The following is a 26690-nucleotide window of genomic DNA, read 5'->3' on the forward strand; positions in this document are numbered from 1 at the left end:
ACTCCAGCCTGGGCAACAGAGTGAGACGCTGTCTCAAAAACAAACAAACCACAAAACAAATTATGATAAGGTTAGAGTCCCCCCACCCCCGACCTTTTTCTATGCCCAAAGTAAATATTTGTTGAAATACAACCTCTTCGGAAAAGATAGACATCACATTGTGAGACATGTGATTTGTTAAAATGCCATCACAACCTGTTTAAAATCAGTAGCCATAGTATCTATATAATCTATGTCACCTTCATCGGTTTAAATTTAAGTCTCCATCAGGTTAAATAATTTGTCTTTTTCAGTTTAAAACTTAAGATCCCATGAAGTTGGACAATTTCCAGTCTCTGTCATCTGAAAATCAGCAATGAATGAAAAGGAGGCTTTAAGATGATCGGGATCCTAGATGCTCTTCCCTTTGCAATAACAAGCTAATCCAATCAGTTCAGTTTAGCAAATAATAAATTTATTAGGTGCCTACAAGTACAAAATACTGAAAGCTGCTGCAGGGGATTATAAAGATGTGTAGGAGACAAGCCCTGCCCTCAAAGAGCTTACAATCTAGACAATTAGTCACACAAATAAGTTGTGATGGCGCTCTAATTGACCTCAGCAGAGTTCTTGAAAATGTTCATATCCTTCAAATTTTTCTCTTGTCAAATTAAATAGTGGGAAAGAGACCTTTTGTGGCATTCGTCGGCGAGCCTGACTCTGCTTGCGAGCATCTTTCTGCTGTTGCACGTTCTTGTCATCCTCTCAGCGTCGTTTCCTAACTGGACCTTTGTTTGGAGAGAATCTCCGTGCTTCCTGAACCTTCACCAGGGTTTCCTGCTGGGAGTGGGTGGCTCAGTTGCAGTTTGGCCTTGGAATGATTTGCAGCCCGATTTTTCCTTCAGCAAATCACTCTTTTGATTGTAGCTGATGCTAAAATGCTATGCTTTGCAATGTGTGGTTTTAAGGGTGGGAGTGAGATGCAATATTAAGGAAGGCAGCCCAGACTTTTCCCTTACTTTAAACATTTAATAGTGCACTTATTGATTATATTCTGTACAGATATAGAGCAAGTTATAAACCTCTTCCTTTTATTTATTTTCTTCACTTAGACTGTATTCACGTAAAGTGTATTTACAATAAGGAGAAAAAAGCCTTGAGGTACAAAACCCAAAAGAATATCTGAGGTATAAATACAAGTATATCTTAAATAATAATCTTTATCATGCTTTATCTATGTTTGAAAGCACAGTGGACATGTTTCTTAATAGAATGGTATATACAACATACAATCTTACAAATCTGGAAGCCATCAAAATTGAATATCCAAGTATATCTTCATGAGGAACACTGATATCCAAAATACTCAAATTTTAAAACTCTAATCTGACCCCCTGCCCCGAAATTCTTCAAAGAACCTTTGAAATAACACTGAAAATGGTAACTACATTATAACAACATAAAAATCCTTCTTACAACTCTCATTCATACATTATTCACTTTTGATCCATACAAAATAAATTTACTAATACTGTCTCTTGAGTCAATCCTTACCATTACAGTAAAACCTGAATAAAGACCACCCTTCTAAAAAACTTCACTGGTTTGAGTTGGTTTTCTTGTTGTTTTTTACTATGATTCCTATTTTTCATTACCACTTAAATATATTTCAAGGGCATTCTAAAGGAAAAAAAAGAAAGAAATGTAGGAAAAATAAAATAAGACAAAAAGTCATAAAACCAGAAAACCTATTGATAAGAACAAACCCAATTAATAAACACATGTGGCTTTCGGGAATGCCGTTAACAACCAAAGGCGGGGGAAAAAGCCTTTCGTAGGTGGGTTAAATTTACAGGGATTTCCTTGGGCCACACAGTTTCCTATATTCCCAAACATAGTGTCTTAAAGCGTTTCTGTTACAAACACAAAAATGCAAAGAATTCTAACAGGGAAAACGTTTTGATGCTTGATTTAAGAGTAAGTGTTATCACGTTCAGTTTTTACATCTCAACTTAAACAAAACAAAACCCTGTGGATCAGAGCCAGTAAGGTCAGAGGGAGCAGTTCATCCCTGAACTAATCCATACTGGTTAAAACTACATCACTACTTGCAATCAGGTCTAAAAAGAAACTGCATTTGAAATGGGTGTCAGAGCCAATCTATTACAATCAAAGTACAAAAGAGGTTGGTGGAGAAGGAATATGATTAGTCACTTGGAAAAAAAACCACAAAGCATAAACAGACAAGGGTGTTGGGCCCCCTTTCTGGGTGGATTCATGGGTAGTCAGATATTCCAGGTTAAACTGAACCTGACGCATCAATCTCCTTCTTGGAGGTGTCTCAGTGTGCCAGACACTGAATCCATCTTAGACATCTATTGCCATTCAACCAGCAACAAACACACATTCACACTCCTCTGTGCAAACCTTTCTTTGCTCATCTTGGTGAGAAAACACGTCAAAGAGTACCAGCTATTCCAGTGGATACACCAGTCCCTCAGCACACTGCAAATAAAGCGACACAGGTACGCATACACCGATATCACGAGAGAATGAAGTATCTTCATTATCTTCCATAATGTATTTAAAGAGTTTTGCTTCTCAGAAGCAATTTGAATAAGAATACAAATACATTTTTTTTGCACAGTCTTACATATTCCAGTCAAGGTCTATGAATACAGACCCTCAACAAACAGGAAGCAGCTTTAAAAATGTATCAAATTGCTATAGTCAATTCCTACACTCCAGCATGTAGTTTTCTTTGTTTGAGGATTAGACACAGAACCCATTCTTCAAGGACTGGCCAAGGTTCTAGAAACAAACACCCTGGTGGTGGAAGCGGCTGCTTTGCTTCAGTGATCACCTAGATTTGGTGTCTTTGGTTTCAGTGTTCTGGTTACTGAAGGAATCCCGGATCTTTACAACTTCAGCTGCACACAAATGTCCAAAAGATTTTGTGTACCACTCTGGCATGTGGCCCCTATCAGAGAAAAGAAAGAAAAGCAGATGAATCATTTAAGTTAGAAAGCATGGAAATAAAATGAGAAACGTCTGTTTGCTAGTTCAAATGCATAAAATCTATCAGTTCCTGTGGCTTTGAATTCATGGCCGAGCTACCATATTTGCTTTGCTTTAGAACTACATTTTCTAAGGGATCCAAATTAGGAAGTGGTCGCTGGAAGACCAACAAACATGAAATGCTACTGTATAAACACCACTCTTCATGAAGTCACCAGGAAACAATGATGTGTTCATTTAAGGCATTCTTTGCATTAGACAAAAAGTCTGAATTTCCTTCGTGACCCTCACCATATAAAAAAAATCGGAATCAGAACATACCTTAAGTCAGCTCTGCACATGTAGGTGAGTTTGGATTTTCCTGGCCCACAGGGTTCAATCAAATACCTGGACAAGAGTACATTAACCCTCACACCCACCACAGGAGCCCGATCGTGATCCACGGAGGTCAGTAAAAGGGCACACGCTCCTTTGGGTAAATTAGTCCTCCAGGTTCTGTAGAGACAAAACCAGAGGCGGAAATGATGCAATTTCATAGAAGCCAAGTTTAAAATCATGCTTCACTCTTCACTATTTGCAGTGGGGTGACGGGTCAGGCTCAGTGGCTGTGCTGTGTGACCCAGGCCTAGATAAATGGCATCCTCTAAGCTACTTGCTATGGTGTACATGTGTTCCCCAAAAAGCATGTGCTGGAAACTGAATCCCCAATACAACAGTGTTGGGAGGTGGGGCCTAATGGGAGCTGGATTAATGGCAATTATAAGAGCTTGAGGCTGGGTTCCGTGGCTCACGCCTTTAATCCCAGCACTTTGGGAAGCTGGGGAGGGAGGATTGCTTGAGACCAGGAGTTCAAGACCAGCCTGGGCAACATAGTGAGACCTCATCTCTACTAAAAATAAAAAATATTAGCCAGGCATGGTGGTGTGCCCCTGTAATCCCAGCTACTTGGGGGTCTGAGATGGTAGGATTGCTTAAGCTGTAATCATGCCACTGTACTCAAACTTGGGCAACAAAGTGAGACCCTCTATCTCAAAATAAATAAATATATAAATAAAAATGGCTTAAAGCTGCACATTTTCTCTTTTGCTCTCCCTTGCCCTCTCTTTGCCCTTCCACTATGGGAGGACACAGTAAGAAGACCCTCACTAGGCTGGGCATGGTGGTTCATGCCTGAAATCCTGGCACTTTGGGAGGTTGAGGTAGGAGGATCGCTTGAGCCCAGGAGTTTGAGACCAGCCTGGACAAGATGGTGAAACCATGTCACCACCAGAAACAATCAACAAGTTAGCCAGGCATGGTGGCACATGCCTGTAGTACCAACTACTGGGGAGGCTGAGGGGGGAGGATTGCTTGAGCCTGGGAGGTGAAGGCTTCAGTGAGCCATGAGCTTGCCACTGCACCCTAGCATGGGTGACAGAATGAAACCATGTCCCCAAATCAAACAAACAAACAAACAAACAAACAAACAACCGGATGCAACTCCTTGATCTTGGACTTCCCAGCCTTTAGAACCAAGAGCCAAATAAATATCTGTTCATTATAAATTGCCCGGTCTGTGACATTCTGTTAGAGCAGTATTAGTATTATATGCACGAAGACACTATACAAGGATTCCCGAATGAGGAACTCTGTACAGAGTCGTTGTTACAGAGGGTTTATATGCTCAGACAGTCTCCTCTTTGAAAAAAGAGCCAATTTGAAGTGTAGCTTAAAACCATTTTTTCTATTTCACAAATGTCTTGGAACACAGACACCTAAAGGAGCACTGGCTGTTTGAAAAGGTCTGGACTTCCAACATGACATTTCCTCAAAGATTTTTGGAATTCTTCTTTCAGTAATATCTCAAGAGAATTTATGAATTACACATAAATCAGCCTTAACCACATCTCCCTTGGGACTCAAATGTTATTTCCTGGCTTATTCATTCACTAGCTGTTTCTGACAAGAAAATCTATCCTAAAAGGGGCAAAAATCTGCTACCAATGAGCATATTCATTGGAAGGCGCCTCTCTTTCCGAGCTCAGTTACCAAGGAGTTCAAGCCATTCTCAGTGAGGAACACATTGCTAGAATAAATGTAGATCTGTTTTCCACATTTGAAGGTGTTCACTACTTTTCTGGAGGCATATGTTTTGTTCTGTTTATTTAGAAACAAAGTCTTGCTCTGTTGCCCAGGCTGCAGTACAGTGGCATACTCACAGCTCACTGCAGCCTCAAATTCCTGGCTCAAGAGATCCTCCTGCCTCAGCCTCCCGAGTAGCTAAGACTACAGGCATGCACCACAACATCTAGCTAATTTTTAAAAATTTTTTGCGGAGATAGGGTCTTGCTATATTGCCCGGGCTGGTCTTGAACTCCTGGCCTCAAGTGATCCTCCTGTCTTGGCCTCCCAAAGTGCTGGGATTACAGGTGTGAGCCATCATATGCCTGGCCTCTACTTTAAATAATTATACCATCTTGTAAGATCAGTGACATATAGGCTTGGTTCATATATGGAGTCATCCTTGTCACAAGAAAACAATTTGGAAGTGCTCACCTTAAAACAACATAGTCTCGAGCAGGATGAGGTGCCATACTGTTTTGGACATACTGGTAAATTTCAGTTTGGCTGTCCAGAATTTCAATCACTTTTGAATCCAACAGGTCTACATCCCAGAGGTGCTGTTCTTTAAGTAGGCGCTTTAAGATTTCCTCTGGCACAGCAGGGACTTCAATGGTTGACCTCCAAAGCCTCAGAGGGGGTCCTTCGCTCACCTGGAAAGAGGATATATTTCTCAGTGCCAAGGCAATCCGTACACACCTAGTTTTTGAAGTCAAATTGTTAGGTAGACTAACAATTTTAGTCACATATAATCAATGTTAATTGATTATATAAATCATATAAACAATATAATCAATATATAAATATTGGAGGGCTAATAAATCTATGACTTAAATAGGCTGCTATCCCTAGGCTTTAAGAGCAAGCCAGAAAGTGAACAAAAGCTGTTGTCAACTCTGGTCAAAATTATGACATTTGGACTGGGCGCTGTGGCTTATTTCTATAATCCCAGCACTTTGGGAGGCTGAGGCGGGTGGATCATCTGAGGTCAGGAGTTCAAGACCGGCCTGGTCAACATGGTGTAACCCTGTCTCTACTATAAATACAAAAATTGGCCAGGCGTGGTGGCAGGCACCTGTAAGTGCAAGTACTCGGGAGGCTGAGAAAGGAGAATCACTTGAACCTAGGAGGCGGATTTTGCAGTGAGCCGAGATCACACCACTGCACTCCAGCCTGGGTGATAAGAATGAAACTCCATTTCAAAACAAAAAAAACAAAACAAAACAAATTATGACATTTGTTTTGTTTTTCTGGGACCTGTATCAGGGTGCATGCAATAAAGAAATATCAGTCACTGGCCGGGCGTGGTGGTTCACGCCTATAATCCCAGCACTTTGGGAGGCGAAGATGGGCAGATCACAAGGTCAGGAGTTCGAGACCAGCCTGGCCAATATGGTGAAACCCCATCTTTTCTACTAAAAATACAAAAATTAGCCAGGCATGGTGGCGGGTGCCTGCAGTCCCAGCTACTTGGGAGGCTGAGGCAGGAGAATCGCTTGAACCTGGGAGGCAGAGGTTGCAGTGAGCCGGTATGGCGCCACTGCACTCCAGCTTGGGCGACAGAGCAAGACTCCATCTCAAAAAAAAAATCAAAAATCAAAAATCAATCAATTGCACTCATTTCCAAAGCTTGCAAGGCCACCCAGCCTACTCCCATTGTTTATGTATTTTCAAGATGGTAGAGGCAGCATCAACATATACTTCCGATGGACCTATCCTGCCGAGCCTTACGAGATGCCTCTGCCCTCAAGAGGTTTACTAGTCCTAACTGGAATTAATTTCCCCCTAAGGATCCCTGCTCATTAAAGGGCCAAGAGAACAGTAAGAACAGAGAAGAGTGCAAAGTGTTTCTGACCAAATTATGGAAAAATCGAAGCGTGTCATAGGATGTTCCACAGCTCAATGCCATTAGCAAAACATTCCAGGGAAGTCTAGTGTGATTCTGTAGAGCCAAAGGACTTCATTAGAAATAGTTGAAATCCTCTCCCAAGTGTTACACGGGATGAAAATTACTCTTCCTTTGCCCGGTTTCCACTCTCACCAGGGGGATCTGACTCACCCGGGTGCCCAGCTCTACAAGAGAGGGTGTGGGCTACAGATCCCCAGAGAGATTAGTTGGCAAAAGCATGTTATCTCTGATGGACCCAAGCCTCGACGCCTAGACCGAACTAGCCTTACCTTCTTATAGGACAGCTCAGCCTGCTCCGAAGTGGAGTAGCTGACCCAGCCTTTAAACTTCTCTTTGACTTCTTTAAACAGGCCATCCACACAGTCCTGGAGGAAGTGTTGGTAGTCAGCTGAGTCATCATTTCCCAGGTGCCCGAGTGCCTCCAGAGTGAGGGGCTTCAGCTCTTGTTCAGTATAGGAATTACGACATCGGCTCATTTCCTCGGGAACCTGTGCGGAACATGACAGACAGAAAGGAGGTGAGTCCACCTGTACTCAATCTGAACGCCCATCAGTGGAAAAGGCTGGGCAGGAACAGTGGCCTGGTCCTTAAAGCAGCGCAGGCATCTTTCTGCCAGAGGTGGGCTATAATGCTGACCTCACGTGGTACCATGAGGATATGAATAGATCACCTCCATAAATGTATCTGAAATCTTATTCCCATGTAAGGTCTTCTTTGGAAAGTTAGAGTAGGGGGAGTGAATTACATTGATCAAAGCAGGTTTTTCAGATACAGAAGTGGATACAGAAGTTTAATTCCAGATAATTGGTTGCCTTTTTTTTCTTTGCCTTTTTCTTTTTTTTTTTTTTTTTGAGGCAGAGTCTCATTCTGTTACCCAGCCTGGAGTGCAACGGCAGAATCTTGGCTCACTGCAACCTCCATCTCCCTGGGCTCAGGTGATTCTCCCATCTCAGCCTCCCAAGTAGCTGAGACTACAGGTGCACACCACCATGCCCGGCTCATTTTAAAATTTTTTTTTGTAGAGATGAGGTCTCATCATGTTGCCTAGGTTGGTCTTGAACTACCGAGCTCACGTGATCCACCAGCCTCAGTCTCCCAAAGTGTTAGAATTACAGGCGTGAGCCACAACGCCTGGCTGCTTTTCCTTTCTAACTAAAGGGACAATTTCATTAAGCATAATTAACTCTAGCTGATACATTATAATATATGTAAATAAGACATTCTCGGCTATTTATACCATCTCCAGCTGTGGAAAAGGTCTTCAGGTAAGACATGAACAAGTATCAAGCCTAAGACTTCGTACCTATTCACATTATCCTTAATAAAGGAGCCAAGCTTCTCAATTCCTTACCTGGAAAAGCTTCTTGCACTCGGCGATCATATGGGCCAGCCCTTGAGTGGCAGCTAGGTTTTCATTCAAATCTTTCTGATCTGGTTTGCCCAAACTTTGTTTTCTTTGCATTACCCTAGATAGAAGAAATACAGGAGGGGAACAGTTCAAATATTTCTGTATTTTTCATGCAGGTATTATTCCAGGAAACCCAAAGAAAAGAGAAAAAAATTTTTTCACTGGAACCTGTTTACTGTTAAATTCATTAAGAGTGTTTTTACTTTGCTCACCAGAGTATCTCAGAGTTTTGTCAACAACACACAAAACACATTAAAGAGATATGCTTTTGATGAAATCAAGGTGATTAAAACCATTTTATTAAATAGCTTCCTATTGGGAACAGGGCAGCTTGGAGGGGCTGTGTTTGCATGGTAGGGCAGCAGCTTCTGAGAAGTGTGGGAAAGGAGTCCCTGGGAGTTGGAGTAAACGGTGTCACTGTCTTTACCTGCCTGAATACACAGGCCCCCTCCCACAGGTGAGGGCTAAGTCCATTGTTTCCTTGAGCTTTTGTCTTCATCTTATTTGATCTCTCTCCTCTACTCATTTCTAGTTCTGTATCCCATTACAGTTGGATTGCCCCAGTCAACTTTAAGAATTATTTAAATGTGGCCAGGCACAGTGGCTCATGCCGTAATCCCAGCACTTTTGGAGGCTGAGGCAGGTGGATCATGAAGTCAGGAGCTCAAGACCAGCCTGGCCAACATGGTGAAACCCCGTCTTTACTAAAAATACAAAAATTAGCCAGGCATGGTAGCGCATGCCTGTAGTGCCGGCTACTCGGGAGGCTGAGGCAGGAGAATGGCTTGAACTTGGGAGGCAGAGGTTGCAGTGAGCTGAGACTGCACCACTGCACTCCAGCCTAGGCGACAGAGCGAGACGCCGTCTCAGAAAGAACTATTGAAACATACATTTAAACACTGTACGACTTTCAAAAGCAACCTAACCTTCACTAGCATAACTAGACCCCAGGCCTCTAGCTAAGAAATACTTTTCAAGTTCCTTTAGAGCTGAGGAAAAGGATCAGTTGGATGGATTTAGTCTGTGGGGGGTAAGTCCTGTGAGACTGTTTTCTCATGGACACCAGTAGACCAGTCTCAGGCATGTCTTTATTAGCAGTGTGAGAATGGACTAATACAGTGGTCTAACTTTCCTCCTTGTTTCGGGAAAGACTCCCACAAAACCACAAATACAGAGAGTCCTAGAAGAATGCAGGCTGCCCCCTCTGTGTACGCATCTCCCATGCAGCCCGTACCTGGGAGAGGAATTCTCTCTCTTCAGGGTGTTGAGATGGAAGAGGGAAGGCGCTAAGCACACGGCCAGGTTGGTTGGGGTCATCTGGTTTTCTTTTACGGCTGCTGTGACATCGCTCAAGAAATAAAGCAGGGTCTGCAGAACCTCCCGGTTCTCGTCAGGCAGCAGCATGATGGCAGCCTTGATGGCCTGCAGGCGCTGGTCCTTGGGTACATCTGCATGACACCAGCATTTTCCCCATCAGCTTGGTGAATTTGCATGGATATTGCAAGGAAATGTCCCAAAGCAAATATCGGCATCAAATACCTCAGCCCAGTACTGAACAAGCACTTGTAGAAACTGTACTAGAGGTTAATACGGTAAAAGTTATGAATTGCCACTGGCGTCACTACCCTCAAGTATTTCCTGCCTCGTGAAGGAGTGAAAAAAATTTTAAACACCCACGATACCCAAACACTCTTAAATCCACCTCAGAGTTCGGCTCTAGAGGATGCCTGTTCTTTTAGTTGACAGAACAGTTTTTTCTAAACGAAGCATGAGGAAAAAAAAAATCCCTAATTTACCAATCTCAATTACTGAAAACACTATACACTTTTGTTTAGTGTCGACGAAAAATCTTATCTGAAATATGTACAAGAGCGTAAGAACGGAGATCTCTCAGCCTTGAATACAAAATGTTCAGTATCTCTGGAGATTTTCATGAGTTTAACTGATTTGTTCATTCTTGAAATGGGAAAAGTAAGCCGCTAAAAACATTCAGTTCTGAACTGAAAATATTCAGTTTAATTAATACATAGAATACATTGAATTAGTAATATCTTAAGTTTTTAGAAAGCATGCTTGAGAGGCTGTTATAAAAATGCATATGAATATGCAAATACATAAAAATGCAAATAAACCCATAAACAATCTACATGTAGAAAATGCTGATCCCAATCTTCAGGTCTCCTTGAACAGACAACTCTTTAAAAGAGCGTGTGGTGGAAAAATCAAGTCACTCAAATGTAGCTCCATAGGACAAACTGATTAAACAGCTCCATGGTTACAACACATAACAAATACCTTGGCAAGGAAAATGTGACCTGTGTTTTTATAAAATATGAAAGGATGAAATAACTAATGAAATAATCCAGACCAGCTCCATTTCTCATAAAATGAAGTCCACTGTGCCAGTCCTAGAGACAATTCGAGCGCTAAGAGAGGCTGCTTTTAAATTACATTGCTGTGATACCACACTGAGCCAAGAAAAACACAAGGCTGTAAAAGCCATAATCCTGATCTTGATCATTAATTTAGACAACTGTTTTCTTTAAGCTTTACATAAAAGTAAGAAGGGCATGGGTATTGTTTTCCCAAGTATTTCTGGCAGAAACTGAGATGAATCACAGAAAAAGATGATGTATTCATTTTACAGCAAGATAAAACACACAGACCTGTGAAATTTTAAATCCAACAGCCCAGCAAGAGGGAGGTGAAGCAACTGAAATTTCTGTAGACAAGGTGGAGAGAGAAAGAGATCTTGGTACCTGATCTTTATCTGAGTGCTCAGATAACACTGTTCTAGAAACGAATGAAAGCCTAACTTGGATCTGCTGGTAAAAACATACAGTTGCATCAGTCATTAGAGACTGGGAAATTTATTTTCGCATCATTCAGTAACTATACAGAAACCTGTTCCACAAACAAGGAGGCAAGGAAGAAAGTGATGACATGGGTTTCCAAGAGGTCACCATGCAGACCCTCTTGTCAAAAGAACGCTATCAAGGCCAGGCATGGTGGCTCACACCTGTAATCCTAGCACTTTGGGAGGCCGAGGTGGGAGGATCACTTGAGGTCAGGAATTCGAGACCTTTCTGGCCCACATGGTGAAACCCCGTCTCTACTAAAAATACAAAAATTAGCCAGATGCAGTGGCGCCCACCTGTAGTCCCAGCTACTTGGGAGGCTGAGGTGGGAGAATTGCTTGAACCTGGCAGGCAGAGGTTGCAGTGAGCCGAGGTCACGCCACTGCACTCCAGTCTGGGTGACAGAGCGAGACTCCATCTCAAAAAAAAAGAATGCTATTAAGGAAGCTACAAGCTTCAGTGGGTCCTATTTTTCCCCGACGCCAACAATCTTAAGATCAAAGGACACTCACATTGGTAGATCTGTAGAAAGGTTTCCGAGAGTTTGTTCGTCATTAGTGGCTCAGGAAGATCTCGAAAATACTGCTTCAGCATGTCTGCCACGTCATAAGCAGACTGTCCTTCGTAGTTGACACAGTCTATGGCACCTTCATTCATCTGGCGCAGAGCCTGAATCCGGGACTTGACCCCCGATTTTCTGAAGAGCCCAACCTGTCGGAAGAGCAACACTAAGTGTGGGGTACGTTCACATGGACGCACAACTAGAAGAAGCTGCACGTAATCCGAGCTCCCCTGAGTGTGCGGACCCACAGGCAGCACTCTCACCTGATCCAAACAATGGTTCCGGAGGTATCGCATGGCCTGCTGGATGCTCTGAGGCAACGGCTGTCCTGTGCGCTGCACGTTGACCGTCAGTGGGACCCCGAACACACTCCGGTCCTTGTAGTCTGGAACCTTGATCCTCTTCATGAACTTGGGCATGGCCCTGTTAAAGAACACAGAGATGGTGGTGTCGGGGGAGACATGTTCGCTTGTCTGTCTACACTTGTCCACTTCTGCAGGTAAACCCTGTGGGCTCCAGATCTGTGCTAATATGGTGGCTACTTAAATTTAAATTAAACAAAATGACAAGTTCAGTTCCCCAGTGGCTCTGGCCATACTTCAGATGCTCCTTCGCCTTTTGTGCTCAGTACCTACTGTATTGGCTTGTGCAGATAAAGAATGTTCCTATCCTCCAGACAGTTCTCCTGGACAGGCTGTTCTAGATCTTCTAAGAGCTGGGGTTGTGAGGTTCAGTCTCATTTCCTCAGTTGGGAGTGTCCTTCCACCTTGAACCTGGAGAATTGGAGTCTACAGTCTTAAGGAAGCTGATGGATTTCCTCATAGAAGGGCGGTATAGGAAGGAACAAGCAGAAAACAACGTATAATATCCTAATGAGGTGCTTCTGATAGAGTGTGAAAAACAAGGTCTCTTTTGTCTTGACAAAAGGATAAGAATCACTTCTGAGTTCTTGATGAGATCCAAAGCATTTAGGGTCAAAAGATGCACGTAATACAGGATGGGAAAACAGCAATGAGAGCCTAACACAATGACAGCCAACTCCAGAGCTCAACAGTGAATGACCTGAAGTCAAAATAAATTCTCCTGCTGATGACCCGCAAAACATTACATTTTTAGGTTTCTAAAGGAAGATGGAAAAGGAACAATGGGGGTTTTGTGAGCCGACCCCAGGCTCTCTGGTGTCCTGAAACCAGGTCCACCCCAGCAGTATATGCAACAGCAGGAAACCCATGTCATGCATTTCAGGCTGTCAAGCAGAAATTCCAGCTCTCCAAATGACCTCTCTGAACAGGACCCGAAAGGGCAAGGCCAAACAGGAAAAGAACCTTGTGTAGGATTCCTCCCTGCTCCACAGATCCCACCATGTGAGGTTTTTACAGTTAGTTTTGAGTCACTGGAAACGCTGACCAGAACTCAAGAAGTATTATGGACTTTCAGATTCTTGAGGTTTTGGTGGGATGGGGGTGGGCAACTCAGAAATGAGAATCTAAAACATGCAGTTTTAAATAGCCAGCAGGGAAAATATTACTCTAAGCACAGAGGAACTCCAGAAAAGACAGACCGTTTTGCTTTTTGAATGCTCACCAGCGGCCATGGCATGTTACTGTTTATAGCTCCAGGAAAGGTAAAATGAAAGAGCAGAGTTAAGTTTGTATTTCCATACAGTTAAGTATATGGTATCACGGCTATAAGTGTGCATAATGCTCGCTTTGTCGGGGGAGAAAAGCCCGACGGCGGAATGTGAAAAGAACACATTACGATCCCCACCGAGAATCTGAAGCATGTGAGGATAAACCGGTCAATACTTATTTCTGTCATTCAGAACAAACAACTTCTGTATTTAGCAAGGCTCACATAATAACAGCCTTTGAACAGGAGGTGCTTTGATGCTGAAGTTAAACCCACTATGAGTCCTAAGGAGAGGAGGAGCTGAAGACAGAACAGTTTCCTTACTTCGCCGACTTTCTCAAGTAACTTGGGTTTGCTACAGTGTGCTACTAATAAAATGGGTGGCTTCTCTATTTTTATCAAATACAGTAGTTGTGCAACTGGATAATGAACACTCAGATTACTGAAAAGACTTAAGGATTCCCAGCTGACACTGAAAAATGCGCTGAGACGTCAATCTAGAAACATTTCTCTGCTTTGCACTGACAGCAGAAAAATTAAGATGTACCCAGATTAGGCTAGATGACTCATCTAGCCTTATAGCCTACCCCTCACATTCTATACACTAAGGAGCTATATTTTTCAAAGTAAGTATAAACAATTTGTACAATGCATTTCATCTCTACATTTGCGTCTATAATATGTTAGAGTAGTGAATTCCTTAAAATAATTATTCACTGTTTGAGAGTCTTTGCTAGAAAAAAAGTAACCTGAAATCTTTAGCACAGGTAGATTTTTTAATGATGCTACAAATATTTGCATTGCGTCCAAAATGATTTTTTCTTTTTTTCTTTTTTTTTGAGACAGAGTCTTACTCTGTCACCCAGGATGGAGTACAGTAGCCTTATCTTGGGGCTCACTGCAACCTCCACCTCCTGGGTTCAAGGGATTCTCACGTCTCGACTTCCTGAGTGCCACCATGCCCAGCTAATTTTTGTATTTTAGTAGAGATGGGGTTTCACCATGTTGGCCAGGCTGGTCTCAAACTCCTGGCCTCATGTGATCCACCTGCCTCAGAATCCCAAAATGCTGGTATTATAGGCATGAGCCACCACACCCGGCACAAAATGATTTCTACAAAAAGGCATGAATAGGGTTATAAGACCAGGTACTGTAAATCAAGAATTTCAAAGACAGTCTCATTAAATCTTAATGTTTTTCTTTTCTTCTGTCCAAAAATATGATCTGATACTGTGCATATATTTACTTATAGTGGATTATTCCTAATATTGGAAAGAAGGTGCCTATACCATATGATGCAAGAGTAATGCATTCTCTCTCCATCAATTGGCAATCTGTCACTCAGAGAGCTGAAAACTTAATCAACTAACCCACGCTGATAATTTCCTAAGACTCCACTGGCTTCAACAATATCAAATGTGGCCTCAAGAATATAGAGAGTGGCTGGCGTGGCAGCTTACACCTGTAATTCCAGCAACTTGGGAGGCCAAGGTGGGTGGATCTCTTGAGCCCAGGAATTCGAGACCAGCCTAGTTAACATGGTGAAACTGCATCTCTACAAAACAGAAGAAAACAAAACAAAACAAGAAACAAAAAACAAAAAACTAGCCAGGTGTGGTGGAGAGCGACTGTAGGACCACCTACTCGGGAGTCCAGCCACTCTGGAGCCTGAAGTGGGAGAATCGCTTGAGCCCAGGAAGTCAAGGTGGCAGTGAGCCAAGATTGTACCACTGCACTGCACTCCAGCCTAGGTGACAGAGCAAGACCCTGTCTCAAAAACAAACAAACAAAAAAACCAAAAAACCAAAAAACAAAACAAAACAAAATGCAGAGAGAGTGATTAGTGTCATATTTTTACTGTGGGGACAACCTCAAGGAGGTGACCAAAAATATCTTTTTTTTTGAGACACAGTCTCGCTCTGTTGCCCAGGCTGGAGTGCAGTGGCGCGATCTCGGCTCACTGAAAGCTCCGCCTCCCGGGTTCACGCCATTCTCCTGCCTCAGCCTCCCGAGTAGCTGGGATTACAGGTGCCCGCCACCACACCTGGCTGATTTTTTGTATTTTTAGTAGAGTTGGGGTTTTACTGTGTTAGCCAGGAAGGTCTCGATATCCTGACCTCACGATCCGCACACCTCAGCCTCCCAAAGTGCTGGGATTACAGGCGTGAGCCACCGCGCCCGGCCCCAAAAATATCTTTCAAGGACAGTTGACTGATCATTTAAACTCTTACCAGCTAAAACCATGCTTGTTAGAAGGTGTGTATTTCTCCAGCAGGGCTGTTAGCTTTAGGAGTGAGTATTTCTGCAGCAGGTTCATCTGGGCCACAGACTGGCAGTTAATCTGTAGTGATACAGAGTTGAGGCTTGGCCGATGTGAGCTCTGGAAACTGTGCCATCTCAGTCGGTGCCTGCGGGAGAAGTGGAGAGAAAAGTGAGTGTAAAGGCTTTTTATTTGATTTTATTTGATTTTTTTCTTGCTCTGTTGCCCAGGCAGTGGTGCCATCAGAGCTCACTGCAGCCTTGAACTCCTGGGCTCAAGTGATCCTCCTGCCTCAGCCTCCTGAGTAGCCAGGACTGCAGGCCTGTGCCACCATGTCTGGCTCATTTTTTTATTTTTTGTAGAGACGGAATCTACCTATGGTGCCCAGCCTGGTCTCAAACTCTTGGCCTCAAGTGATCCTCCCACCTTGGCCTCCCAAAGTATTGGATTACAGTGAGCCACTGTGCCTGGCCCAAAGGCTTTTTAATAGATAGAAGCAACATTAGCAATGGGCTGCTTGCTGGCATCTTATCTTAGGAACTGAAAGGACTTGATTTCTATTCCACGCTTTAATCCTCATTATGGGAAAATATACACAATATAAAGTGTACCGTTTTCACCATTTTTAAGTGTGCAGTTGAGTGGCACCAAGTTCATTCTCATTGTGTGACCATCTCTATCAACCATCTCCAGAACTTTTTTCATCTTCCCCAACCGGAACTCCATACCCATTCAATCACATCCATTTTTTGAATTTTGGTGCTTCCTGGTCTGACACCTTCCTTAGGAATGGACATGGCTAAGAATGCCAGACTTAATCCCATTTTCTCCTACAGAACAAGCACAGGCAATCTCTTTCTGACCCCCGTGCCTCACACCTGGAGAGAGGAGAAAAACTGTTACCTGTTGGACCTGGTTAGGGAAGCCCCAACCCCAGAATCCCTCCTTTCCGGGATGTCAGAGGGCTCTTCCGGTTCATTCAGGGAGTTGCCTGTGCTGTCCAGGTCGCTGGGTGTGGTTCGGTCGTTGTCCACATCCAGGTGTATCTGTTTTGGAGAGGATGGGCAGGGAGAGACCGAGTCCAGGGCTGAGTCCGAATCTCCCTCATCAGAAAACTTCTCCGACCACTGATTGACTATCCGCTGCATCCCCTTCACGTGGTACAGGATGTCGTCCAGCTCGGGGAAGATGTCCTCATTCTCCAGATCTGCCAGGTCCCCTGAACTGGAGTAGAGGATGGAGCCCGGCACGTTGTCATAGATGCTCAGGCGGCTGCTCATGGAGCTGGAAGAATTGCGCCTCTTCAGTTCCTTGGGGTTGTCGCTGCTGTTTTCCCTCCTGAGGCTGATGTGGCCAGGGCCGTGGAAGCTTCCCGTCCTCCAGTTCACAGAGCCGTTATTCCCCGAGGGGGAGAAACTGCCATTGGTGAGAGCTTTGGGGAAAGTGCCAGGCTTGTGATCTTCAGGGATGTAGAACACCGTGTCCTCTGGGTAGCTCTCGCGGTTCTTAAAGTTCTGCTCCACCACGTTGTTAAATGTTGACTGATTGAAAGGATCGAAGCCCTCTAAGTACATGCCCACCCGCTTGTTGCAGGCACTGAGGCTCCGGGTCCTGGTAACAGGGCTGGGCGTGCTGACCGCGCTGCTGGTCTCCGACTGGCTGCTGCTGCTGCTGGTCTGCGTGGAGTTGGAAACGCTCCTCTTTCGTACCATGGGGACGTTGATGCGGTTGCCGTTGAGGGCGGAGATCTCCACGCAGTTGAGCTGCTTCAGCTTCTCCTCATCCACCCCCTCTTGCAGGATGGGCCCGCTGATGATCAACCCCAGCTTTGAAGGCGCTTTGTGCTTGCTGTGGTGGGAGCCTTTGAGCTTCAGGCTCTCCATCCGTTTCAGCAGACTGCGCGTCTTGGACTTGGCAGTTTTTTCGTGGCCTTTCATGCTGAAGCTGAAGCTGGACAGTTCCTTGGGAGACGGCAGGCTGCCGAAAGAGTCGTCATTGCCTGCCAAGTTGCTGGAGGAGCAAACGCTGATGACGGAGTTAGTCCGGGGGGTGGCAGCATCCTCGCTGGGGGGCGCGTGGCTGGCGAGGCTGCCAGTGCTGCTGAGGCTGCGGACGGAAGACACCTCCTGGCGCTCGCCGCGGTCCATCAGCGTGCCTCCGGGGCTGGCGCCGTCCTGCGGGTGGGAGTCGTCTGGGGACCCAGGGACTGGGTCTTGTTTTGGAGAAAAGACATCAAACTCTTCAAGCCGGGACCATCTCTTGCTGTCCCTTTGGAAAGTCCATTTGCCACTGATGGCACAAGGCTCATCCTCGTCTGAATCGTCACTCTGCAAAGACAGAAAGGAGCCATTCACACACCGGGGCTGGCAGCCAGCAGGGAGCAGGGCATGAGCAGGAGGCTGCTCATAATATGCCAGTAGTGTCAATTCTCCCCTTGTACTTTATAATTTTAATTTTAAAGGCTTTTTTTTTTTAAATTTTTTAAGAAATAGGGTCTCACTCTGTTGTACAGGCTGGAGTGCAGTGGCATGATCACAGCTTACTGCAGCCTCAAATTCTAGGGCTCAAGTGATCCTCCCACTTCAGCCTCCCTAGTAGCTGGGATTACAGGCAAGTGCCAACATGCCCAGCTATTTTTATTTTTATTTTTTTGGTAGAGATGGGGTCTTGCGGTATTGCCCAGGTTGGTTCTGAACTGCTGACCTCCAGTGATCCTCCCACCTGTGCCTCCCAGAGTGCTGTGGTGACAGGGATGAGCTACTGTGCCCAGCCCCATTTACATATTCTTTTTCTTTTTAAAATTTTTTGTAGAGAGCAGGAATCTTATTATGTTGGCCTAGGCTGGTCTCAAACTCCTGGCCTCAAGCGATCCTCCCACATGGGCCTCCCAAAGTGTTGGGATTACAGGCATGAGCCACAGTGCCCAGTGTTTTGTTTTGTTTTGTTTTTTAAATAACAAAGATGTATTTAAAGAATTTAACAGAGGAGTACCTGACCAAATGCTGCAAGTTTAAATAAGAACTATTTTATGGAAACTCTAGGATCTACAGGCTGTTCCTTAATTGCTCACAGAGGAAACTTCCGAGATGGTGAAAATTCCAGGCATGCAAAACATTCTGAACTGAAGTGAGCAGTGAGCAGGACTGCCTCTGGGCTGCCTTCCGTTGTGCGGTCTTTTGTTGGTGTATGTTTATATTCCCTCTTGCAATTAAAAAGGTAGTTTTCAAACACTAAGAAGAGTGGCAACTCAAATCTCTAGACACTGAAAATTTATAAGGTCTCCCACTGGAATAAAGGGGCCCTGGATCAAGGTGGGTCATCATGCAGCTTCAGTCCACTACCAGGGCTTTGGAGACTCTTACCAGTACCTTTTCTTCCCCTCCCCCACCAGACATGAGGGCTAGCGCTCAGGCCACAGCTGACCTGTGAAGTTTCAACCTCAGTCATGCTCCAGCCAACTGAACAAGGTTTCACAAATACCCAGCTCTGACAGCTTGCGGTATTCATAAACACTAAGGAACATCTTTGCTGGTTATGCTCGATTTATGTATACGTCTCAGGGATATGCTGTCACACGGACTATTGCATCTGGGCCTTTTCGGCAGGAATCAAAGGGCACAATTCAGTATGATACATGTCTTTTCCACTGGTGTGGAAAATATCCCATGGCCCAAGTTTCACAGGACAATGAGTGGAAAGCATGGAGCGCTGGCTTCTAGGGCTCTTCTGCACAGCTCAGTGGGTGCTGAGGTTCTAGTTCATTTGTTTAAAAGCTTTGACTCTCCAAGAAGGCAACTTTTTGCAGCTCAGGGACTCTGGCATAATTCAAATTTGTACCCGGAAGTCAGAAATATGTTCTTTGACCAGACTCATTCCTGTTTACTCTAATTTGTGACACTTACTCCCAGTACTACACCCACCTCTTCTTGTAAGATCTCATAACAAGTCTTCACAACTCACGTGCAGAAGAAAATACCATCCAATTTGGTTCTGTACCACCATTTGACTAAACTGTGTGGGATTTCCTGCCTTCTCCTCTTCCTCCTCCAATTCCTTTCCTCCCTCCAAATCTCTTATTATTCTTCAATATTGCACAAATCGGCCTTCACTTTCACCTCTACAGCTTTGAAGCACAGTTATTGTTATATTTGGGAAGACAGAAGAGTTGGAAATAAGCTTTATTTCCTCTATAACCAATGCAAAAATCCACTGAGATTCCTTAAGCATGATCCCTTTATTATGTAACAGACATTGAGTTAGGCAAAATCATAGCTGATGTGATCAGGTCAAAAATAATATATAAAATAATGTAATGGGCTAGTTGCAACTATTGACTTCAACTACATAAGGCTATTGAGTCTAGATGATACCATTCAAGATGTAGATGCTTACGGAACGAGAAACTAAGACTTTGAGAAACAAAAGCTATTACAAAACACATCATTCACTTTTTTGTTTGCCCCTTCCCCCTCATTCTATTATACAATTTGTATACTCACTCGTTTCCGATGAGGACTAATTTCTAGCTTCATCACCGCACATTTGTTTAAAGTATTTAGACGCCTATAGAGCAAAGAAATAACGTTAGCAAAGATAGGCAACCACTCTCTACTAAGTGGATAAACACCTGTTTTTAAACAATTCATATATCTAAGGAGTTTCTTGGAACTCAGTAAAATCTAACACCTAGAGGAGTATTAGAAACTTCTTTAAAAAGTGAGTGATTTAAAAATACCTTGGCCAGGCGTGGTGGCTCACGCCTGTACTACCAGCACTTTGGGAGGCTGAGGTGCGTGGATCACGAGGTCAGGAGATCAAGACCATCCTGGCTAACATGGTGAAACCCTGTCTCTACTAAAAATACAAAAAAAAAAAAACAAGCCGGGCGTGGTGGTGGGCACCTGTAGTCCCAGCTACTCGGGAGGCTGAGGCAGGAGAATGGCGTGAACCCAGGAGGCGGAGCTTTCAGTGAGCAGAGATTGCGCCCCTGCACTCCAGCCTGGGCGACAGAGCGAGACTCCATCTCAAAATAAATAAATAAATAAAAATAAAACTACTTTTATGTTTCTTAAGTTTTTCACTGTAATTTTTATATTTTAGTGTGAAATGGCCCACAGCTATGATACTGTCAAGTCTGATTCTTTAACTCTCAATGAGTTGCTCTTACTGAGAAAAATCATTCTTCCAGTAACTCTTAGGTTGAGCCATTATGGACTGCCACATGTGATGCCAAGAAAGAAAAGTTTCTGACTGGGCACAGTGGCTCACACCTGTAATCCCAGAACTTTGGGAGGCCGAGGCAGGCAGATCACCTGAAGTCAGGAGTTTGAGACCAGCCTGTCCAACATGGTGAAACCCCATCTCTACTAAAAATACAAAAATTAGCTGGGCATGGTGGTGGGTGCCTCTGATGCCAGCTACTCGGGAGGCCGTGGCAGGGAGAATGGCTTGAACCTGGGAGGCGGAGGCTGTAGTGAGAGGAGATTGTGCCACTGCACTCCAGCCTGGGCAATAGAGCCGGACTCCATTTCAAAAACAAAACAAAAAGAAAAAAAAAGAAAAGTTTATGAGGTCTCCTTTCACAGAAATAGAAACAGCGAAACAGCAACAAAGAACCAAGTAGAGTTTTTGGCAAAATGAACAGTGTCTTGTATTTCAAATTTAAACTCAAATTTAAACAATTAGTTTTAGTTATCTCTGATGAATCATAATCTTGGACAGCTGTTCAAAATTTTAGAGTCCTTGCACAGAATGGAAATTGAAACCCTCTTTAATATCCAATATTTTGAACAGCTTCCTGTTATAGGACAATATAATGTGTGCCATACTCATGGCAATAGGACAAATGATCATTTAAAGAATCTGCATACTGTAACTTCAAGGATCCAAATCTTACTGAGTTCAAAATTAAGCACTCAGGTCACATTCTTCCTTGCAACAGCCATCCTATTGTAATTACGATATCAATACTTTGACCTCTGCCAAACAGCAGTATCAATTTAAAATTAGGGAAATTTAGTTCCATTGAAAATAAAACACTTACAGAAAAAATCCAAAGCCTCATGGAGAAATAATGCAATAGTTGAAAAAAGAAACTCTTTAAATATGCTGAACTAAATGGTATGTACAAATATGAATGACAACCCTTCAGGCCCCAATTTTCTTGCCATCTCCCAGATGGTCATCACTCATCCTTCCTGAAATGAACCTGTAATGTGTCTGTTTGCTATCTGCTATCACCAGTTTTCCAGTTTTTCCTACAAATTGCAATCCTTACATTTTCATAAGATAAGATCATTTAATTCACACAAATTCCTGGGAAACGTGAGACCACCTCAGGGCTTTATCTTCCTGATCCTGTTCTTGCAGTTTGCCTAACAATGTTGATGCAACAGAACAGAAAGTATTTTTCCCTGCCTGATAAGCCCAATTTTGACTTCATAGCTTATGTGGTAGCCTGTTTATAGAATAAACAAAGATAGCACAGAGTGCCTATGTTCAGAAGAATTCTGTGTTGATGGGGAGGAAAAGAAAACAAATAACTAAGAAAAAGTCTGCATACTTTAAAATGAGTGGATATAAGGTCCCTCTATTGGGGGTATCAATTACTTAAATGACTTACACCCACAATGTTTTAATTCTCAAATGTTTTCAAGATTTAAAGAATCCAGAATGGTTACAGTTAGTCTTAGGTCTGGGTTCCATTAATCAAACCTGTAATCAAATAGTCACTTGACTTCATTTGGGCTTTAATGGTTGAATGGTGTTTATAACCGAATTTACTAGTCACAGAGGCCTATGGGGCTGGGGAAAGGTTTAGCTTCACAAACTCTAGATTTTAGTCGAACGAAAAAGACCCAGGAGGCCAGTTCTCTAAAGGTCAACATTATCTTTTTATGTTGGTAGCACCAATCTAATGGCATTACAGACCTAAAGCCCAGAGTTATACCCTAGGGTTTCTGTGATTTTCATTTGTCCTGGAGGACCCCTAAAGAACGTACTGTGCTGGGACCTTATTTGCTTACAGGGACAGTACTGATATCAAATCATAGTTCCAGCTACACAAACGAGGCCTACTACGGGCCAGGCACTATGCTAGGCACTTCTTATGTATTACTTCCTCTTCCCAACAAACCTATGGTACAGATATTATGATTAACCTTCACTTTACAAATGAGGAAATGGGGCTTGGGGAGGTCACAGATCTTGTCTAAGTCCACACGATTAAAACATGGTGACTCTCAAACCCAGTAACTTCTGTGTTCCTTTCTTTTTCTTTCTTTTTTTTTTTTTTGAGACAGAGTCTTGCTCTATTGCCTAGGCTGAAGTGCAGTGGTGCGATCTTGGCTCACTGCAACCTCTGCCTGCCAGGTTCAAGCAATTCTCGTGCCTCAGCCTCCCGAGCAGCTGGGACTACAGGCGCCCACCACCACGCCCAGCTAATTTTTGTATTTTTAGTAGAAGTGAGGGTTTGCCATGTTGCCCGGCTGGTCTCGATCTCCTGAGCTCGGGCAATGCACTCACCTTGGCCTCCCAAAGTGCTAGGATGACAGGCATGAGGCACCGTGCCCGGCCATTTGTGTTCCTTTCTAACATCAATATTAATGGTAGTAATAAATGAAAGCAACTTATATCCTAAGGGATTCCTCACACAGTGGCTGAAATGCTGGTTTCATAACCCATCTGTCCGGAAGCCTGGGCCTTTCCCATCCCCCTAAGAACCCGCCCAGGCTGGGCTCCACAGGAATGTGTCCCTCTTATCTCCTGGGCAACTTGTACCCTGCTCTGAAGAGGGAGGGGCACAAGGCTGGCCTATCAAAGGTTCAAGAGCTTCTCTGCATGGAGCTGCAGGAACCCAGATAAAAGCACAGCAGGTGGGGACCTGGGCCCCATTGTATTCAAAGTAAAAACAGGCCAAAAACAAAGAAGAGAAGAGGGAGAAGGGGGAAAGAAACCATTTTCCAAGTAATACTCTCACAAAAGTGGTTACAATTCTTAAAGATATTTTCTTGGAATCTGTGCAATTGCTTTAAAAAAAAGTACATGCTACTCCCAGCCTTTCCTTTTCTTTCTTTTTTTTTTTCCTGAGACAGAGTCGCTCAGGTTGGAATGCAATGGTGCTATCACGGCTCATTGGAGCCTGGACCTCCTGGGCTCACAGGATCCTCCCACCTCAGCCTCCCAAGTAGCTGGGACTACAGGTATGCGCCATCATGCCTGCTTAATTTTTTTTATTTTTTATAGAAATGGGGTCTTGCCATGTTGCCCAGGATGGTCTCCAACTCCTGGAGGCTCAAGTGATCCTCCCATCTTGGCCTCCCAAATTGCTGGGTTTACAAGCGTGAGCCACTGTGCCCGGCTACATGCTTCCCTTTTAACAGACCAGAAACTGTGACAAAGTTAGAATCTGCTCTAAGGTGGGCTGCTGTGCATGCCTCAGGCATCTGATGGGCTGCTCTACCACAAAGTGCACACTGCAGATGACAGTGTGGAAATCTATTTTTCATTATACAACTGTCACTTTAAGTACACATAATTCTTTGCTGTGTTTATAGAAGGAGTCAATTTTAATTCCCAAGGAAAATAGCCATTTGGGATAGTTTTCAGAAGCTTTAGAAAGGCAAGCAATAGAAGGAACATTTCACAAGAGGTATCCTGGTAGTGAATCACAGTTCACAATACTACCTGCACATGCTTCAAGACAAAGTCAATCACTCCTCCAGGATTACTATTGAGTATAGCTCTCATAATCTTGGCCTTACCACTGGAATTGCATTATATAGTAAAGCTAGCAAGATCAGGCCAAAGCCACTTCTCCAAGCCACTTCTCTCATGTATCTCCAAGGGCAGATACATGAACCCCTTGCAGTGTGAATGTAAAAATGCTGGTTAGCGATCTAAATCCAAAAAACCTATAGTCCCACACTTGTAACTTTTGGTTATTGCCAAACTTTATATTTAAGACAATGTCATTGTTCTCATAAAACCCATTAAGTCTACACGTCTTCTTGCCCTGAGTAGAAAAAGAAGCCCCTACTTACTTCTTGACCAAAGGAGCCGTAAGATCTGTAAATGTCACAGGTACATGAACACTCTAAACTGAGAATAATGCTAGAGTATATATGAGACCGCTTATAAGATCCCTGCATAAAATATGGTCCAGTACAAGAGGAGGAGGTAGGTGGGAAAGATTTTATAAGATGTTTAAGCTGATTTTCTGCAACCATATTACCCCATGTATTTAAAATCAACTGTTCTGAAAATATCAACAAGGCAAAGACAAAAGTCTATAAAAAGTCTGTCAGTCTAGAGAGAACTTCCAAATCACAGGGCAACATTTCAAATAATACTGTAGCTTCGTTATTTTGCTAGCCCTTGAATTCCGTAGGCCAAAGGTATTTGGAAGAGGCAGGTCTAGCAAATGAAGTGACTATCTATCACATGATCAGTACAACAAGTATCTCAACTATACTATGCAGCTGACAGCTCAGAACTTGTAATGTGTTTTAAAGAAAGGTGCTGGCTGGGCGCAGCGGCTCAAGCCTGTAATCCCAGCACTGTGGGAGGCCAAGGCAGGTGGATCAGGAGTTCAAGACCAGCCGACCAATATGGTGAAACTCCATCTCTACTAAAAAAATACAAAAATTTAGCCGGGCGTGGTGGCGGGTGCCTGTAATCCCAGCTACTCCAGGGGCGAGGCAGAGAACTGCTTGAACCTGGGAGGCGGAGGTTGCAGTGAGTCGAGATTGCGCCACTGTACTCCAGTCTGGGCGATAGAGCGAGACTCCATCTCAAAAAAATAAAAAAATAAATAAAATAAAGGAAGGTGCTTGAAATACCCCTGATAGAGGTCCCTTTTCTTCTGAACATTTGTTTAGGCCTCTCAAAAGGGGCATCATTTTCATGAAAAGTCCATTTATGTGAACTTGTGGACAACAACCCTGGGGTTTTCCATTACAAACCAGTTGATGACTGTTACTGTGTTCTGAAGAATTTCCTTTTTGAAAAAAGAAAATCCAACCCTAGGCCTTTCTGCACTTACTCAAATATGGGCCTGATAATTTAAGTTTTAAAGCGCTCTGACATCTATCACTGCATTTCCTATGAGGTGTTATTCTACGCAGGAGAGAAAACTGAAGTCCAACTAGCATATTTGGCAGAGTCTGCTTCTTCTAGGCTTTTCTTTTTGCCAAAGATCTAGCAGCACAGATTCATTTGCTCCAAAGAAAAGTGGCTTCCCAAAAGGTACTCAGAGCCAGTGTAAATTGCAAAGTACAGAGGATGCTTTTTCTCCCAGAAATGGAAAACAACATTTCACAAACTGATATTCTGAAAAAGCATTCAAGAATTTAATCATGACCCTTTGGCCTGAAATGCTGCAGTGATATTTTTACGATCCAAGAATTCCTAAGCTATTGCTGCTGTCCAGAGCACCCACACTCTAACTGGCTTAAAATGTGTGAAATGACGTAATGCTTAAATATTTCCTAAGATGCATCTCAGAAGTGACCTCATGCATATGCATGATCACCAGTGATGGATTGAAAACAGATTAATTCTGCTCCACAGCTAAGCATGAAAACATTAAAAAAATGTCTGTAGTTCATATTCCAGATGCGGACTCCTTCCCCTCCCGAAACTGCATCTGTGACATTTTTTTCATTCCCGATGACATAGTTATGATATTACACTCCATAGTGAAGTTCTTAGAATTAGCTTTCTTTCAGAAAATGGGTACATACCCTGTACATTTCTATCAGTCATTTAATTGGACTAGAAAAGTGATAGTATTTCTGTCACTTTTTAAGAGGACTCTTTGTTTTTTCCTCTCTTAAGCCATGAGAATTAGTCTAGTCCATATACTATTCTACATATTCCATCTATCTGCCCCAAACCACTGCTTACTTTGGTTGCTTCAAATAACACTGTATTATACGAGAAAGGCAGAAAACAGAACTACCACTGCT

General features: G+C 43.4%; 1 protein-coding gene across 8 annotated transcripts in view; it reads right to left on the minus strand.

Moving 5' to 3' along the window:
* Nucleotides 1-432: 432 nt before the first annotated feature.
* Nucleotides 433-26690, minus strand: part of DLC1 (DLC1 Rho GTPase activating protein) — a 523910-nt gene continuing 497652 nt past the window's right edge. For all 8 annotated transcript variants that reach the window (XM_025393619.1, XM_025393613.1, XM_025393612.1 and 5 more), the window contains 11 exons: nt 20223-20286; nt 16627-18050; nt 15695-15871; nt 12098-12257; nt 11785-11983; nt 9649-9862; nt 8358-8472; nt 7276-7494; nt 5533-5750; nt 3319-3492; nt 433-2959 (listed from right to left, as the gene is read on the minus strand). In XM_025393619.1, the coding sequence (XP_025249404.1) occupies nt 2839-2959; nt 3319-3492; nt 5533-5750; nt 7276-7494; nt 8358-8472; nt 9649-9862; nt 11785-11983; nt 12098-12257; nt 15695-15871; nt 16627-18050; nt 20223-20255 (3054 nt within the window). In that variant the 5' untranslated portion in view covers nt 20256-20286 and the 3' untranslated portion in view covers nt 433-2838. The remainder of the gene's footprint in view (nt 2960-3318; nt 3493-5532; nt 5751-7275; nt 7495-8357; nt 8473-9648; nt 9863-11784; nt 11984-12097; nt 12258-15694; nt 15872-16626; nt 18051-20222; nt 20287-26690) is intronic.

The sequence above is a fragment of the Theropithecus gelada genome, chromosome 8, assembly GCF_003255815.1.
Source record: "Theropithecus gelada isolate Dixy chromosome 8, Tgel_1.0, whole genome shotgun sequence".
Taxonomy (NCBI): Eukaryota; Metazoa; Chordata; class Mammalia; order Primates; family Cercopithecidae; genus Theropithecus; species Theropithecus gelada.